The following is an 18,823-nucleotide window of genomic DNA, read 5'->3' on the forward strand; positions in this document are numbered from 1 at the left end:
TAACAAAAATAAACATTGCATTAAAGAATAAAAACCTTTTTCTCACATGTCAGATATGTCTATTTAAATATTATAAGCACCTTAAATAATGATTGGAGTAGACATTCCACAAAACGTAATAAAATATATTATAAAACAAGTTCATTATAAAAAAAAATCTCTTAATCTAATGTTTTTAATTAACACAGTTTTCTTTATCGATAATATAGAGTATGTATTTACTGAATATAGCTGAGTTTTTACAACATTTTTTTCATAATATTGGAAGGAAATAAGTTTGATTCATATTTATTATAGAAGTACAGTAGTTGTTCTACACACAGACTGCCCATATGTATTTTATTTTCCTTTATTTATTATATTTATTCTTGAAGTCTGCACACTTGACACATCAATGGCGAGTCCAAAACCGATTTCGATATCGATTCCAAGTAATTCGAAGTACATCAGCGCTAGGGAAACTATTACATCAAAATTTAGATTATGTCAAGACTGTATAATTATCATTACTATGGAAACGGTTTGTTAGGAGTGTTAATTGCGGAGAGCTGTTGGAAATCGGAATCGGTTATTGAATAGCGATGTTGTTTTCAAACGTCTAGTCAAGTGCAAGTGAACGGAATGATCCTGGCAAGTCTCTTATTTTTTCAATCTTCTCGTCGCGACAATTTGCAGGTCTAAGAGATTCTTCAACAAACCAATTCTTATCGTTTTCCAGGAACCAATTTCTGAAAGTTAACATAGCTATTAACTTAAAAATTAATTATATATAATAATATAGAGGTTTCTATATAAAGGTTTCAGTTGTATGAGTATTGATAATACTCAAAAATGGCAAACTTTATAGAGAAAAATTAAAAGCTTTTGAAATATACAAGTTTGGTTTTGGACCTAAAATTTAAATAAGGCGGGTAATAAGCGTAATTTTCATTTGACGAATATTAGGAATGCAAATGACATAGTATCGTGTGAAAACCAAGTCTCTTTCCGAAGTTCCGGACAGAGAGTAGGCGAACGCATAGAATTTATACAAATAGTTATAAATATTATACAATTTTACCTTTTAGCCTCCATTCGTTTGATCCAATAACGTTTAATCTGGTCGACACTCCCGCAGGCACCTCCGTACTCCTCGGGAAGAATATCTTTGGGGATATCCGTGTATAGGGTCTCTGAATTCGGCTCATGAAATTTAATCTGTAACATTTGTTTAAAAATGTCAAAACGCTAACAAATTTATCGTTTAACATGCAGACTGAAGATTGAATTAATTATTGCTTGTACCAAACTATCATTTTTAATTATTAATATCTATTCGACCTTCGATATATGTTTGCAATCTGGTATTTTAAAAGCAGGAGAGTGCTAAAAGTAAAAGATAATTCTTTCCTTACTTGAAATATTAATATTAATAATACATTTTTATCTTTAATAGACTATACAGAGCGGGAGAAAGACCGTAGGTTATATTATTAGAAAAAAAATGAGAATACTTTTGTATAGTTGAAGCAGTTTTATTTTTAAATCTTAGTCAAGTTGAGCGAGTTGTTTATTTATGAAGTCAAATACAGTAATTGAAATACAAATATTTAATGACTACATTGATATAGTAGAGAAACCACAATATTAAAGAAGGAAACGACAAATCGCGTGGTCAAAAGCAAGGTTTACAATTCATGTGATTTTTTTGTATGTTTTAGATTTTGACCATTTTGTATCAATGTAACCTCTAACCTGTTTTTTTTGTAGTTTATTTTGCTGATCGTGTCCGCATGTTATTTGGACGGCATCGTTATGATATTTTTGTATTTTCGTCAATTTTTTTGTGTATGTATTGTCCTAAATTTGTGGTCCAAAAAGATATGACACCCGTCAAAATCCTTTTACCGTATGAAACTTCTACCCTTAATCTAGTTTCTGAACGTTACCCATAAATCATAATAATAATGAAACAGATGCATTTCTACAACATACATATTATATATAGTAATATGACATACCAATTTAGCGACTTCGTTCTTGAGGAATGGTTTGCAAAGCGCGAATATTTTTCCGATGTATGAAGGGCTGTTGATCACATGCACTTGCTTTAGCCTCACTGGAACGGCCTCCTTTAAATTGTATTAAAAATAATATTTATATATGCTATTATTTGAGCAGTGTTTGCATAGTGGGGTTGCATCGCAGGACCCCTTGAGGGCAAAGGTACGAACTCTGGCTGTGCACCAAAGAACTATTCTTTCTATGTGCGCATTTAACTTGCTCATAGGGCGAAGAAAAACATCATGAGGTAACGGGCATGTCTTGAGTCAAGCAAAGAAGGCTGATCCTGATTGCCTAATAGAAAAATATCACGAAACGCACATAAAAAAATCTAAAATATCAACCTTTTTAGGCGTGGGCCTCAGATCTGTTTCATGATCATTTGTTAATCTAATAGGCAAGTAGGTGATCAGCCTTCTGTGCCTGACGCACGCCGTCGAATTTTTGGGCCTAACGAGAGCCGGTTTCCTCACGATGTTTTCCTTCACCGTTCGAGCGAATGTTAAATACGACATCAGAGATGAGAGTCGCACGCAGAAGCCACTAGGCCAACACTGCTCCAAAACGCACATTTATTCACTATAATATCTACAGCGTACATGGGCAGCATTTAAAAGCTAATGAAAATCAGTATCAATTATAGTCCCCGGCAATCGAACACAGGAGCTAAGCATCATTCACTAACCTTGGAATCTATTGATATTAATAATCTATTTTTATCATGTATATTATTCAAGTAACGTAAAAACCCAAGCGCAAAGAAAAATACAAATAGTTTCGATACCTACACAATTCAATTAAAGATACGTAACAAAAAATCTTTTATAGCAAAAACAATTACAGATTCGTAACAAAAAAAACTTTGAATGTGTGTATAATTGATAATCTATAGCCGGTTTAAAATCTTGAATTGGTTGAAAACGACTAATATTATTCATCGGAAGATTGCGGTAAAAAAGGAATTTTACAAACTTTACTTTTCATAACATTGTTTTTTATAAACTCAACGAACAATACAAAATTGTAAGAATACGTATCATTTGGAAGTGCAAAAATGGCTTTTTATTGATTTTAATATTTATGCAGTTACTACAAACGTTTTAGAAAACATTATTATATTTTGTTTATATACGTATGTTATAATATATGTAGGTTTGAACGTTAAGTCGCAATTTCGGTTATGTAAATCCTTTTATGAAAGTGGCCTTCGACGCAACATTTATGTTTCGCCAGTTCACAAGATACTTTTTATATTACATGACACGACGTGTGATGTATGAGAGACAGCTACAACGTGACATTTTCACTGCGCGAGAATTTGATTAAAACTCAGAAATCTTTCACAAGTCTATTGTTTATGCTTAACTAAAGATAAGCTGTTATAAAAAAAAAACAACTGCATTCCATAAGCTGTGGAGTTTTTTAAACCCATAAAGACAGATTTCATAGATAGAAAAACAAATTTATGTCATGGCTTATAAAGATTATATCGCATCGTAATTAAATGAGAATATAGTTTTAATTTAAATGTTATATTGATTTACTTAATCTTACTTTAAAAAGCGAAACTAAATTAGCGTTTACTCTTTTTAGAATTATTGCAAAATTACCGAATTGAGAAACATTCTTAATCAAGTTGGACTTTAATTTAATTGAATGTTTGTGCGGTCCGGCATAGTCCGTTTTAAGCCTTTCTCTTTCTTATTTTCAACTCAAAGCATCGGTTTGTCTTTGATATAAGAGTTTACACGCAATATTGCGATACAGATTATAATATAACTTTATATATAATTTTACTATGACATAATAAAAGACGTAACGATCGAATTTTAAGCTTGTTATCAATGTCAACTTAACGGATAGCGTCGGGAAAAAATAACTTTTAATAGATCCTCATTTTCCTTAAGGACTGAATGTAAAAATATGACATTAAGTTGCGAAAGGACTGCGCCGGTTGAGCAATGAACTTTTAATTTACTTGCCATGCATTAATTTATTAAGATACAATTAAATAATAAATTATATCGAATTGAAAAACGACATCGCCACTTCGGTTTTCCATTTAATTAAAATACTATCGAATCACATTTCCGTAGTTTTCCTATAGGATTAAATCTTCTTTACTACGTAACAGACATTTTTAAAACAAATAACGTTTTCATGACATTAACTACTGTCATAGATTTCCTTATTATGTTATCATTATTTTACATTTTATTGTTATTTGCGCAGAAATTCACAATTTGATAAGCAATTAGATTACAAATAATAACCAAAATTTTCAGTAAAAAATACCTTGGTGTAAGTTTTCAAAATTACGAGTTTCATAAAGAAGTTTTTAGGTATGGATGAACAGCCCGGAACGAGTAAAGATCTGAGTAATAAAAATGACCCAGACGAGGAGAACAGGTTCGATCAGACGACTAACAATGAAACACAATTATCCAATTATACTAGTACGAGTCGATTGCAAGTGGCGTCTGTAGGCGTTGATAAGACGAAACCACCGACCAAGCCTAAAGGTAAATTTGAGGAGAAAAAACTTAAAAAACGACGTACGGGCAGAGTCGAGAAACAAAGGAAACAGCCCACAAGACGACACATGACCAAAAGAACTTCAAGAAGAAAGACCAGAGCTAGATGTGAAAAGAAAAGGGTAAACTCTGTTTCCACAATATATTCGCGACTCTCGTCCACTGGACTTCAAACGCCAGCGTGTAAACGTTGCGGCCACAGATTTTACCGTAGAATGTAACATCAGTTTTTAGCCAACCCGTTTTATTATGAATATATTTGTCAAAAAACACAGATATTTTAATCTTTACGAATTATTAAAATTGTGTAAGTTTCTTGAGCGTTGTGTATGTCTATCCGCTATATTACACTACTTACTTCAAGTAAATATACGATAACATACCTGTGTGTACATCATATACTTTCTTAGCACAGATAGATTAACTTTTCCAACGAACTTTAGAGACACATTGGCGGCATCAAAAATCGGTATTTCACCGGAAGGTATATCGTGTTCTTCGGTCAGACGCGTGTCTATTAACATGAAAAATGTTTTCACGGCATCCAAAAAGCTGAACATGTCCAAATCTGGTTCCCTTAAGCGGTAGATGAAGACGTTATAGTTATCCTTTGTCCTTGTCGGAAGAGGCAGCATGTCACTGTAAAGAGAGAATTCACTATAGATGAAAAATTACGTTACTTACGGTTTTATCAGGGTTAAAAGGTAACGAAATTGCAACTATTAAAAAAATTGTAAGCAATTTGTAATCATAATTGCTGAGGTGCTTTTATTAAAATAAGTTATAACTTATTACGATAAGTAACATTAAGAAAAAATACGTATAAGTGACTTTTTTAAATTCAAAAACTCATTTTTAAACTTTGAAGTTATATTATAAACGGTTTATCTTAGGACGCTTTAAACTGCTTATCGTAATTGTAATCAGAAAACTGTGTAAAAGCTATTTATGAAGTGAATTCCAGAACCTCGTGGGAATAATATTTCAAACTCCGTACGAGTACAATGGACAAGCGATAAAAACTGTTTCGTTCAATTACAGCCACATTGTCAATTATAGCCACATTGGACTGCTATACTTAAGGCATTCTAATATCAGAATGATAACTATAAATTTCAATGCTCTATGCTTTTCTTATTGTCGTTATTTTGGTTAATAAAGTTTGTGTATATTGAGATTATATTATATATCTGTGATAATTTTGTTTTCGATTAGATTAGATTAGATAAAGCGTATACACTTGGATAAACTTATCTGTAAAATTAAATGAAATGTGAATAGACATATAAAAAATGTTATGTGACTCTGTGCTGGGCAAATTCCTAGCCTAGTAGGACAATAAACTGAATCTTAGATAAGGCAAAGTAATAGCTCGTTTATTTGTCGCGTAAGCAGTCTATCTCTGTAAAGACTAAGTACGCTGTATAAATTGTAGTATCAAATTAAACTAAATTACGATTGTTAGAAAGTGTGAACCTGTGTCAAAATACGTATTTAAGTCGTCTTTGAATCGCTTAAGTTCCTGGAAATCGTGTCAACCATATTTGGGGAGTCATAAACGTAAATAAATCAGCTACAATGTGAATAATGTGCTCCAACACAGTAGAACTTAAATATAATCGTATTTTATATATCGATGAGGACGTTGAATTCAAATAGAGAAATGTGATAGAAACAATAGCAGTACCTATTTAAAAATATACTTATCACAGTGGAAGGGTAACTAGTTATGTAGTACAATAACAAAATGTATGCAGGGGCAGCAGGGCAGCTTGGATCTAGTGTGTGCACCAATAGACGTTTTTTCTATGTGCGAGCGTAACTCGCTCTTACGGTAAAGGAATTGTGAGGAAACCGGCATGTCTTAGACCTAACAGCTGACGGCTTGTATGACAGGCACAGAAGGCTGATCAACTAATTGCCAATTAAGAAAAAAAATATTACAAAACATAATCGAAAACAATTACGAAATTATAACAAGGCTTTTAATTAAAAATGCTAATGTGTTCTACTTCAAGAGTGAATATGGATATGGTATATAAAATATCGAAGTTATACCAATTTTAGTACATATTTTCTTTTCGTAAGAAGGTGACATTCTCATGCTCACTTGAAAGAGTTACTGCTTCAATGGGAATCAGACCAAGCCACTTCGGGGTATTTATCATATGAGTGAGGCCAACCATTTGAGGTGGTTAATGATTGATATGTAATTAATCTACTTACGTAATTTCGAAAACCTTCCTAATCTCAGCTGAACAAGGATCGCGTTTGCAGAAGAGATCTGGTGTTGACGAACGCATCGTGAAGAACAGGTCCATGGTTCTCTTGGCACGCTCTAGGCTTTTATGGCAACTGAGGTAGAAGCGATGTAGTAATACATCCTCTGAAAACAAATCCAAATGGAAAAATGATTTTATTTTAAACAATTATTTATATTATATAACTCGTGAACATAAAAAAAATATTTATACGACTTGTTTCGGTATAAAAATATATTTTAGTTTACAATAAGAGTAGAGTATTGCCGAAATAATTTGATTATCCTTAATAATGTGCGAGAAGTCTAATTGTTAATTTTGAAGCAATCCTGCCATAAATATACATCGATGTTCGAAAAGAATCCAGAAAAAACGAGAATATATAAATAATAGTTAATGCATTTTATTTCAATTACTCTAAATTTTGACCAATTTTATATTTCTATCATCTCATTCTTTTAAAATATCTGTCCCTTTTTTGGCAAAGGCCTTCTTCAAATCCCACCAATTCTGTCTGCACTGTACCTACCCTTATCTGGTCTACCCAATTTTCTAAATTGTGTTCCTCTTTTGCGTTTAATATACCTTGGGCAACAGTTTAATACATTCTTAAACCTCTTTTTTATTTTATTTCTCTTTTTCTTTCTCTTCTTTCATTTATAAATTTCTAAATACTGTCTGAAAGGCTAAATATGAGTAGTACGGTCTCTACCCCTAGAAGGCCCTTTACCGAAAAGAGAGTTGTGCCTACATTCGATCCGGGGGTGACCGTCGGAAGGCTGTGTAGGATTTACAACAAAGTACTGCTCTGGTAGTGCTAAAAAAGTCAACGCCGAATCGTGGCAATGATTGCGAAAATCTCGTGAAAAAGGTGAAATCAAAAGTAAAAGTTAAAGTCACGAATGGCCATTAACCTTTAAGAGATTGTCAAATTATAATCGACATGCGAAATATGGCATACACTGACCAAGTGTTAAAAACACCTAAGTACTCAAGTTACTGCCGAAATAAAAATACGTAAATTGAGATTTTCGTTATGAGAAATCTTTTCCTTTTAGCCCAAGTTTATATGTTCGCTTAACTTGTAACTTCTAGCGGCTAGCATATTCAACTGCTGATCGATGAGGTTTTGGGTTTAAATTCAGCCATCCAACAGTACGACAGAAAAGGTTTTATACGAAGTACTGAGTAAAAATTTGGTAACCTCGTTCAAAAATGCCTTTATTTAGGTAGGTAAGCTACCTTATAAAGGAAAATAAACAGAAATGACTCTTGCGCAGCTAGCCGGTAACTATACGTATTATGTCATGCATAGTATCTTCATAAATGTCTACATGTTACAGATCCTGCGTGGTGGCACGCACGTAGATAAAATCTAAGTACAATTACGTTAACAAGGCGTTTTATTCTATGCAGTTTAAATTTTTTGTCTATGACTTTTACAATTACCAAGCTTTTAATTACAATAAAAAAACGTAAAAATAAATAACACATCTATGTATAAGTGAATATTTTTTGTTATAAAACATTACAACTATTAATTATTTTTGTTTCGATAACTACCTTCAAAGTCTAGTTAATTATAATCTTATCTATACAAGTTTTGTGCATTATTTATTTTTTATTTTATAAGGCATAAAATACTAGTACTACTACTTCTAGAAGTTAAGCTTCTACTTTGTGTTCACGTAAACGAACGGCTATTCCATGTTTCTGTTGCAAGGTTACATCTTCAATGTTCAAGGTAAGATTTCACTTATTCTAAAGAATATAACCAATGAGGCGTTATATTTGCTGGCTTAGTTACGGGCATACAAAGTCGCTTATTATCTCTAATTTTATACATACAATAGAATTTATGCACCGTTGTTTATATATATACATGTATAAACAAAGAACGGTGCAACAGATTCGTAACGCGTTTGATAAGTTGTTTACGTTGTAATGAAAAAAATATTTAATGTTCTATGAATAGTTGGCTTTTGATTTGTGATTACAAACTTACCGACATCATGTGGCAAGTGAGGCTGCTTGTTCAACCAATTCCTCAAGGGAACTATTTCTTGAGTCCATGCTAATTCTTGATCTGGCATTATACTGAAAAATATCTCTTAAGGTCAATATTATGTTAAATTGAATTGTGAAATCATGAATAATACAATTCGGGTATAAATTACCGAATACAAATGAGAAGTTTTTGTCACTATTGGTATTCAAAGATTTTTTGTGTTATAAATTAACAGCCTTCGTTCCCATAATTTAGTTTAATTATGTTACATAATTGTATAAATTTATTCAACTTCCTAGAGACACAAAAAAATTGTTTAGTTTCTGTTCCACCATACTATTAAGAAGCTTTATTATATTATAAAAAATAAATCAAGAACTGGGTAGTTTGATGTAAGCGCTCCTAATACTTAAACAGTATTAAGAATTAACACATCCTTTTGGAATAGTTTGGAAACGACATGTAATTATGAGACATAAAGAGTTTTTAAGGGATGATTACGAGTTTTGATTATCTGACCATAACATCAATAAACTCGAAACGTCAAGTTACATAAATAATGTAATAAAGTCTTGTTTATAATATATATTGTGTTCACAATATTTTACATTATAAGGATAGTTAGGACAAAACCAAATACATATGTAGGTATCATAATATAACATAATCTTTGAATAAGTAAAACACAACATAAAACGGAAGGAACTTTCGAAAAAGCTTAAAGACATAAAGTGAAAGATAAAATTTCGAAAGTTTACAGTTAATAAGTATCTGTATATAATACTTAAATACAGATAACTTACCGTCTTACTAGTCATAGATTAAGTTTATTCAGAGTTAACATAAAAGTATGTCCAAAATGGTCAAATAAAGTGATTTATGTTCAAATTAATATGGACGTAACTTAACATTTAAGTAGATAATTATTTAATTATTAAAGTACACCACATAATCAATCTTTTCTAATTGACAATCGACCATAATATTTACAAAAATAAATCTAAATGTTACACTTCCAAAACTCAGATGAAAATAATGTAAGTATTACAAAATGTTGTTATTTGAGGCCTTTAGTCAATTTTTAAATAACGGAGCAGGTAAAGTCATAACCATGCACTATAAAAAACTGCACATTTCTTTTCTCAATGCTAGAATCCGGCGCAGCACAGTATTTTGGTTTTTTTGACGAAACCGAATGGCGGATTTTATGATGAACACTCAGCCTGTATAAGTCGAAGCACATCTTTACTAAGTTGGAAATATTTTTTTCTTACGCCTCAAAAGAATTACAAACATACGAAGCAAATATACATATTTAGTTCCGCTCTTAAGCATGGGTTTTTACATGAAGTCATGTGTATACTAGTTTTTGTTATTCAATTTTATGTGTGCTTATTGTGCACATTTATTGATATTGTTCAGCATACTATCTATTATTTAAATGGTATACCTAAGAACTTAAATAATCCTAACATTTTAATACAAACAAAATTGTCACTTGACTAATTTAAGTTAACTAATTTACATCACCATAATTCTAATGACATACGTCAAACGTAATGATTCAGTAAAAAATATATTGTAAATATATTTAAGTTTAAAAGAGTAACGACCGATATTCGAAACTTTACAGTAACCAAAAAACTTCAAAAGTGCTTTTTAATAATTTTTCATATCAAATATCTTGTTATACTGATATTATTTATAGTAAAAAAGACGTGAATAATGAAATAAATTCGCGTTTATCATCGATAAACAAATTGTGTATTATGCAATACTCACGTTACCTATATTACGATAAGTTTTACGGGAAAAGCAACATAGCGTTTATATTTAGGTCGCTCCTAGTTTCAATAAGATGCTGTAATTCACTGAATAATGTTACATACACCTACTTAGGTGTATGTAACATTATTCAAGGTATAAATTTGAAGCGTTGTTTTATTAGAATCTTGCAAATATGAAAAGTGTCGGCTAAGCGTTTAGTAGATACGCGACTTTCTGGGAGCGTACATATTACGGATTTTTTATTTGCGCAATTTGAACAATGTAGAAACGGGCATGCCTAAGACCCAAAAATATACTGCGTGTGTCTACTAGTCAATTATAAAAAAAATATAAGTAATGGACACAGAAATCTGTCGACTAAACCTTGAGACCCTTTACCCACAAGTTATCAGCTATCATGATTGCAATTCAATGTGAATGAATTGTATTATCTTTAGTGTAATAAGATTTTATTGTAACGAGTAAGGTTGTCTATTAACATAATCATGGACATTTATATTCTGCACGCAACAATGTCTTAATACGAAGTCGATATTTGTGGTTGATCATCGTTTGTATCGTTGTACGTTCACATTTAGAGACATTAGTTCTTTCTAAATATTAGGTCCTTACAAATAAAATTAGCGTTTTGTATGGGACGAACGGCATTTTTTTAATAGAATATATTGAATTAATCAATGTATGTCCCATTTATATCTATGCACTTTTGCCATCTTATAGGTAGTTCATTTATACCTTTACTAAAACCATTCGGAAGGGACGCAATAAAATCTTTGATGGTTACAGTACAGACTAAAACAATTTTTAGTATGATTTTTCTTAGCCCACTCAAGGCTCTGAAAGGCCGTTTAGCAGGTCGTCAAGGCATATCCATTTTATCTACTAGGGTGGGCCTTTTAGATAATTTCGTATCGACTCTTCGACATATCCTTCAATTTTATAGGTTTTAGTAGGTATATAGAACAATTGTATTTTAATGTTTTTTCTTTAGAATATTTAAAATCTTAAAGGATTATTTTTTCCAGATTAATCGCAATTAATCATTATCATAAGTAATTACTCATTATTCTTTTTACGGTCTCTTGGCTTTTATTATTAAGATAATATTTTAACATAAATTAATATAACAAAAAACAATAACTCACCTTAAAATATATATATTTATAATTTATTGTGAATTCACTGATAATATTTTAATAATTAATGGTTTGAAATTGATTAGCGAGGAAATGGTTATTTGACCCCAACAACTTGTGTTATTAGTACTCTTCCGCGTAAGAAGACAATACCATATTTCAAATCGGCAACATTCCTTTATAAGAACAAAAGATTACGTAGAATAATGTTATATGAATATTCTGGTTGTCTGAAATAGATCGCGTTTTAATTACAATTTCCTCCCGGTCTATTGATGAACGTTGTGGTATCCAGGCCTATTTTTCGGGATACCTTTGTATGTTTTTTTTTAGACGGGCATACTAGAATTTCAACATCCTGGAGTAAGCGCGGATAACACGGTATATACTCCTATGCTTAGTGACAAATAGAACCACGGAAGTTAATACTTAATTCACGCTTCACACGCTTCTACTTTCCAATAATGACTATAATTATCACAATGCGTGGTTAAGGAATGTGGAAGATTTGTTTGACATTATTTAAAAGCATAAAATAAATATGTTCTTATTGGTAAGCAATATAAATAATAACCTGCAGTCATCTGAATGTGCAAGCGCTTAGTAACCGGCTTCCCTCATAAATAACCCCTTATAACATAATGCACACCTGAGAACGTCAATCAAAATTTTAATGCACAATTTACTTGCAGTTTAACAAGGGCGAAGAATGGACGAAAATATCCAAGAAAAGCTCTGTACCTTTAATCAGATAGATTTTTTATTAACAAGTAGTTTTGTTTAACAAGATGCTTGTATTGCTTATATTTATCGTTATTAAAGTATTTGTTGAATGTAACTTTGTAATATTAGTTTAATGTTTATCATTATGACATTTATTTCCAACACATAAATTTCCAATATTCTTAACCTATAATCTACATAGTAGGTAATAATAATAATTAATTAAAACAAATCGAATAAGTTTGGTCCCTTTGGCAGTATACTTTTAATGCTGGCAGCATTTCCTCGCTGTATTACGATACTTATTCGTTGAGCGAGGAAAGCACGAGCTCTGGAGTCACCGGTACTATCTACCAGGCGCCAACTTAAATCTTTAATTAGAGCCTGTGCAGTTGAACCCCACGGCCCATGAGTCTACACCAAAGGGAACAAAGTTAATGTTTATCATTTAGTTCGTAATAAGTTGAGTTGCACAAACCATTGATTTTCTGTTAAATTGTATCATGCTAAGAATAAAGTGCGGTCCGCGCGTGGATTAAGTTTGGCAAGTCTTATTCCTTACCTTTCAACTATAATCGTTATACTTCAGTTAGTGTCAGTGAATTATCATCTAAACCTTTCTCATCAATCACGCTATCAACTATAACTTAAATAAAGTCAGAACCGTTTACGACGACATCGTTTAGAACAATATACCGGTTATATCAAAATCAAAGGTCCCGGCTGAATTCTATGTATTAAGTACTTAATAACAACGTCATCGGCTGTTACGACTATTGGTTTTTACGACCAAATATGAGTAGTAAGGACTACTTGATATCGTTATAACATATTTTGACTGTTTTAATGAATTGTTTAAAAGCGTTTAAACCGTTGACGAAAAATATTAAATGAATCGTTTATTTGCAAATAAAGTCGTGCATACAAATTGATTAATTATAAAAAAACCATACCGTCAGAAATAACCACCAGTGTAAAAATAGGCAACTGTCATATTAAGAAGAATAATTTAAAAGTTATCCTCATTATGAGTTACTCGATCGGCTTAATTAAAACTCTACGTACAAAGTATACATTTATTCTTGTTCTTGCAACAATCAAAATATTAGGTCCTTACATATGAAATTGGCGTTTTGTCGTACGGGCTTTGACCTCAAATACCTCCTCTTTGGTTAGGAATTTCAAATTCTAATTTGTACAGCTATTTACTCATGTATTTGTGCTTCGATGACCGTCATTCATTTGTTTATTTTTTCTTTTTTTTTCTGTTTGCCTCACTCATTTTACAAAATGGAAAACTTAAAGTATCGCATTATTTACGAGGATTCCGCCGTGGCACTAGTGCTGCGGAAACGACTCGAAGAAGTCACAGTTCGTTTTTGGTTCCAACCTTTTCGTTCTGGAAATTTCGACCAGCAGAACAAGCCCCGTGGACGGCCTGAGACCCAAGTTGATATTGAAGTATTGAAGGCTATTGTGGAAGCGGATCCATCGCAAACCACGTCCGAGTTAGCTTCAGGCTGCGGTGTTAGTGATAAAATGGTTTTAATTCACTTGAAGCAAATTGGGAAGATTAAAAAGCTTGAAAGGTGGGTACCTCACGAATTGACTGAAGCAAACCGGCAAACGCGCGTCGACTGCTGCGTTACATTACTGAACCGGCACAATAATGAAGGTATTTTAAACCGAATCATTACCTGTGATGAAAAATGGATTCTTTGCGATAATCGGAAGCGCTCAGCGCAATGGTTGGATCCTAGCCAGCCAGCCAAATCCTGCCCCAAGTGAAAATTAACCCCAAAAAAGTTACTTGTAAACGTTTGGTGGACTAGTGCCGGTATTGTTCATTGCAGTTTTCTCAAATCTGGCCAGACTATTACGGCTGATGTCTATTGTCAGCAATTGCAAACCATGATGGAAAAGTTAGCGGCTAAACAATCTAGGCTGGTCAATCGTTCCACGCCACTGCTACTTCACTACAACGCTAGACCACACACTGCACAACAAACGGCTACCAAATTAGAAGAGCTTCAATTGGAATGTCTAAGACATCCTCCGTACTCCCCGGACCTTGCTCCAACAGATTACCATTTTTTTTCGAAATTTGGACAACTTCTTGCAAGGGAAAAAATTTAACTCTCATGAGGCAGTCCAAATCGCCTTCACAGATTTTATTGATTCCCGTCCGACTGTTTTTTTTAGAAAAGGGTTCAATGAACTACCTATGAGATGGCAAAAGTGCATAGAAGACAAAGGTTCATACTTTGATTAATTAAATATATTATATTTAAAAATATTCGACTTTTTGTTCCTCCCATACAAAACGCCAATTTCATATGTAAGGACCTAATATTCCACAGATTTACAGTTTCTAGTCAACGAGCATTTGTGGCCTAAATGCAAGTCAAGGCAAACTTGGTAAGTGTTTGTAAATATCTTGGCAGCCATATTTTTATGATCACCGAACCCTTTACCTTAAACAAATATATACTTCTATTCATAATGAGCTCGTTGGGTTAATAGAAACGAAAATCTCAAATTTGGTATGAAACCGATTTGAATTAGCCAGTATTGTTTACATAATGTTAAATAATACTGGCTGCCCAAAACTGCGGATCAATAAAAAAAAACATGCAAACGTCAAAACGCAAAATTTTCCTTTTATTCATTGTTCAAATCCAAATCCAAAGTAATCATACTTCTATAGTGATAATGAAATAAATAAATGTAATTCAATGTTGTGATTTGCAATTTGTCAATAATATTAGCTTTTGACCAACCTGCCCATGTATGATTTTCCGTTGATAATTTGATTCTAAATACCGCTGATAATTATTAACGCTTTTTGCCTCGTTAGGGGGATCGTTCAGACATAGTTACATAGATTATTTGCATCGTCTAAAATCTTAATTTTCTCGTAGGAATTGTAAGAACCCATATTTTTGTAAGATTATTTTGTGATTTGTATTAATGTAACTATAGCAGTCTTGTTTAGGAACGCGACAATTGCATATAAAAATAGTTTTTTAATTTACTGTTTATGTTGGTTAGCGTTAAGCTATCTAATATCTGATGGGGTAGACCATTTATTAGCCGCGGTAGCAAATACCTCAACGTTATCTCGCCATATACGTTGTTTGCTCTCGATGTACAAAACCGAATCTGCGTTACCGCTCGAGTCTTTACATCATGCTCCACTCGATTTTTTATGTCATCTCGGGAAAAAATCTATATTGCCTACACGAATAATAAGAGCTTATTTAGGCTTACAAGTTACCACGAGTGATGTGTAGATGTTGGTGACCTCAAAAAAATACTTTCACTGAATGATGGGATCAGTAAAATGCTGGGTTCGTAAAACTGGTTTCTAAAAAATGATTGCGTCAATAATTAGTTGTATCAAATAAAATATCGCTTTCAGCCAATCCACCTATTTCAATATCCGTAGCACGATTCTACACTTGGAATTACGTACAGAACTTGAAATGGCTATTTTAATTGTAGGTACGCTGCTCTTGAACTTTGTTAACGACTATGAATTACGAGATATGAACCATAAAGTTTTTACAAACAATACCGGAAAAATAACATTTTCTAGGTGTGTTATTTCGCATACATACGCTAATTGATGAAAACACTAAAATGTCATTGCCATGAAACTGATGACCAAGCAAAACAATTTTAAATATATCCGTTATGTTTTTATTAAATCCCCCCCGAAGGGAAAATCCAATAATCCGAAAATCTCAATAAAATAAACGTGACCCACGCAGATACAAATAAGCAAATTTTCTTAGGATTTAAGAAAAAATATTATATCGCCCAAAATCAAATATCTCAGAGACATGAATACAAGATTAGGTCACAGATATGGCCTAATCTTATAGGTATTCTATGCAGCACTAATTACAAATTAGTATTCAGATTTGCACTTCTGATTTTTAATTCATGAGGTACGTAACGACGGATTAAGGATATTTCGTTGCTAACCGTTGTGTAAAACAATTATTACTGTGATTATAAGCTATCTATAATAACAAAGAGGGTTTAGAGCTCTGAAACGTGAGAATACTAGTAAAGGCATACATAGGCTAAGAAAATTCCTTTAAAAAATTATCACATGGTGCAATAATACGTATTTAATAAAAATGTATGTTTTAAAAATACACAAAATACTCTTATAAATAGATCGTCTATGATGTTTAAAATTTTTTATTACATTAGACAATTGACAAATAATAAGCTAAAACTCATTTTGCTTTCTATCACTCGAAATTGTCTGTCTTAAAAAATACTTTTATAAAATAATAATGAATAAATAATATAAGTACCGAAATAATATCGATCAGCCATATTATATTAAACAGATATATTAATAATAAAAAAATATAACATTAAAAACATTATTACGTACGGTTTTTCAATTCCTTTTTTAAAGTATCACTGAGCAAATTTGAATGCGCGCGCTATACACCGTTGGCATCAATAAACTGTTACATAGTACATACCACCAATACCACTTCCATCGCGAGGAAAATTACAGTGTTGTATAGCTAAATATCCAGATGCCATTTAAAATATAGTAGATATATTAAATGAGTATTAAAGATTAAGTAAATAAAAGATTTTATTACAGTAAGATTTGTTTAGGTATATATTCAAAATTATTTGATTTTTCTATAGATTTGGAATAAAAGTCTTTGCTTAAACTTCCAGTTAGATGCGAACTAAATGGCATTTTGTATGTACTTAAATAAAGACTTATGTTTTTTAAATAACTATGAAAGTGTTATACTGTTTGTTAAGTAAAACATTACACTATATCTACTGTAATCACGGTAAATGTTGAAAAAGTTAACATATTTAGCAGTCTGTTTAAACTTGGACGTTGCGTAAAAAAGCTTTTACTTACCACACTATGCCATACCGGTTGTTTAAAGCCCCGTAAAACCCAAATACGGCAGACAAACTTGTGCGTCTGTTAAAGTCACCATTTCAAAAAGTAATAAGCCATCTATAACTTTCGGCACTGTTTGCCTGGAAATCGATCTCAGGACCTCGCAATGTATTGTGCATCAAACATCTAAGCATTTTCCCGTTTATTTGGAAGATTAAATATTTAAATACGAAATGTATCAAATGCACAGGCGATAATTAAAAATAAAGTTGGCGCCTGGCACGTACATAGTAGGTAGCCATAACCCCAGAAATGGTGCTTTCCTCGCTCAACGAATAAATATCGCAATACGAATTATACTTCAAAATTTATTTTAGTTTTCTATTCATCTATAAATAATCTAAGTCTCTTAATGATATTCAAGTAGATCGCCTTGTCAGTTGCATCGAAAAAGTTTATAGCATTAAAATATTATTTAGCTTAAAAATATGATGATATTTCGTAAAGTATACTAAAAATTCAATTTATGCATCATCAAAGGTTATGAAGATAATTCATTAAATATAATTTCACTAAGGTTGTCTGTAATTCTATTGTTATATGCGTAATTAATTATAATTTATATGAAGATAGCTAAAAAGGTTGTTTAATATTTAACACGTGCCACAAGTAAGAACCTATTCATTATTAATATAATAAAAGATTTTGTCCCAAAATTTATGAAAATTATTTCTTTATTTTTACTGCTATGTTTTTAGCTGTTAAAATTAGCCAGCCAAATTTTCTAGAGCCGTCGCGGTCTCGTTGGCTTGCAAGTGCTTCAACAGCGTCGCAACCTAGCCCCGCTATACCAGTTGGTCCCTTGGTCTCTAAGAGTAAAATAAGATGGCGTTTAAATGAATTGTCAAACCAGTGGTCTATGTATTATAACTTATTTTAAAACTAAGCTCCAAAACTCTAATAGGCTATTAGAGAAAATGAAAAATAAAATGTTATTAATAGTGTCAGAAACTAGACTTTAGTCGATAAGCGATGACGACGCTTGCAAGAGAAGTCATTCTTCGCCTGTCTAACCCTAACGCTGACATGCGAGTTTTAAAATGACAATTTGCATAGGTTCTAAGGTCTATTAATGACTATTACAGCTAATCATAAAACAACTTATGTTATTAAAATGACTGACAAATATACCATGGAATAGTTTGAAACAGCCTTGCCAGTTGAACTCCCGGCACTAGAGGGCAGCCAAATTAACTAAAATCATTTACAAATACGAATCGACCTGTAATATAAAAAAATCAATAGCATTACAACCTTTTTAGGTCTGGGCCTCAGATTTCTGTATCTGTTTCATGATCATTTGTTAATCGAATGGGCAAGTAGGTGATCACCCTTCTGTGCCTGAGACACGCCGTCGACTTTTTGGGTCTAAG

At 32.2% G+C, this 18,823-nt stretch overlaps 1 protein-coding gene across 1 annotated transcript; it reads right to left on the reverse strand.

Moving 5' to 3' along the window:
• Positions 1 to 161: 161 nt before the first annotated feature.
• On the reverse strand, positions 162 to 16,997 carry LOC123707347 (alpha-tocopherol transfer protein-like). The gene is made up of 7 exons (XM_045657341.1): positions 16,908 to 16,997; positions 8,844 to 8,935; positions 6,804 to 6,963; positions 4,961 to 5,216; positions 2,001 to 2,111; positions 1,061 to 1,197; positions 162 to 728 (listed from the first exon to the last, which is right to left on the reverse strand). The coding sequence occupies exons 2-7, from the start codon at positions 8,929 to 8,931 to the stop codon at positions 599 to 601; spliced, it is 882 nt and encodes a 293-aa protein (XP_045513297.1). The 5' UTR covers positions 8,932 to 8,935; positions 16,908 to 16,997; the 3' UTR covers positions 162 to 598.
• Between the last annotated feature and the right edge of the window lie 1,826 nt (positions 16,998 to 18,823).

This window comes from Pieris brassicae, chromosome 3 (assembly GCF_905147105.1).
Source record: "Pieris brassicae chromosome 3, ilPieBrab1.1, whole genome shotgun sequence".
NCBI classification, from domain to species: domain Eukaryota; kingdom Metazoa; phylum Arthropoda; class Insecta; order Lepidoptera; family Pieridae; genus Pieris; species Pieris brassicae.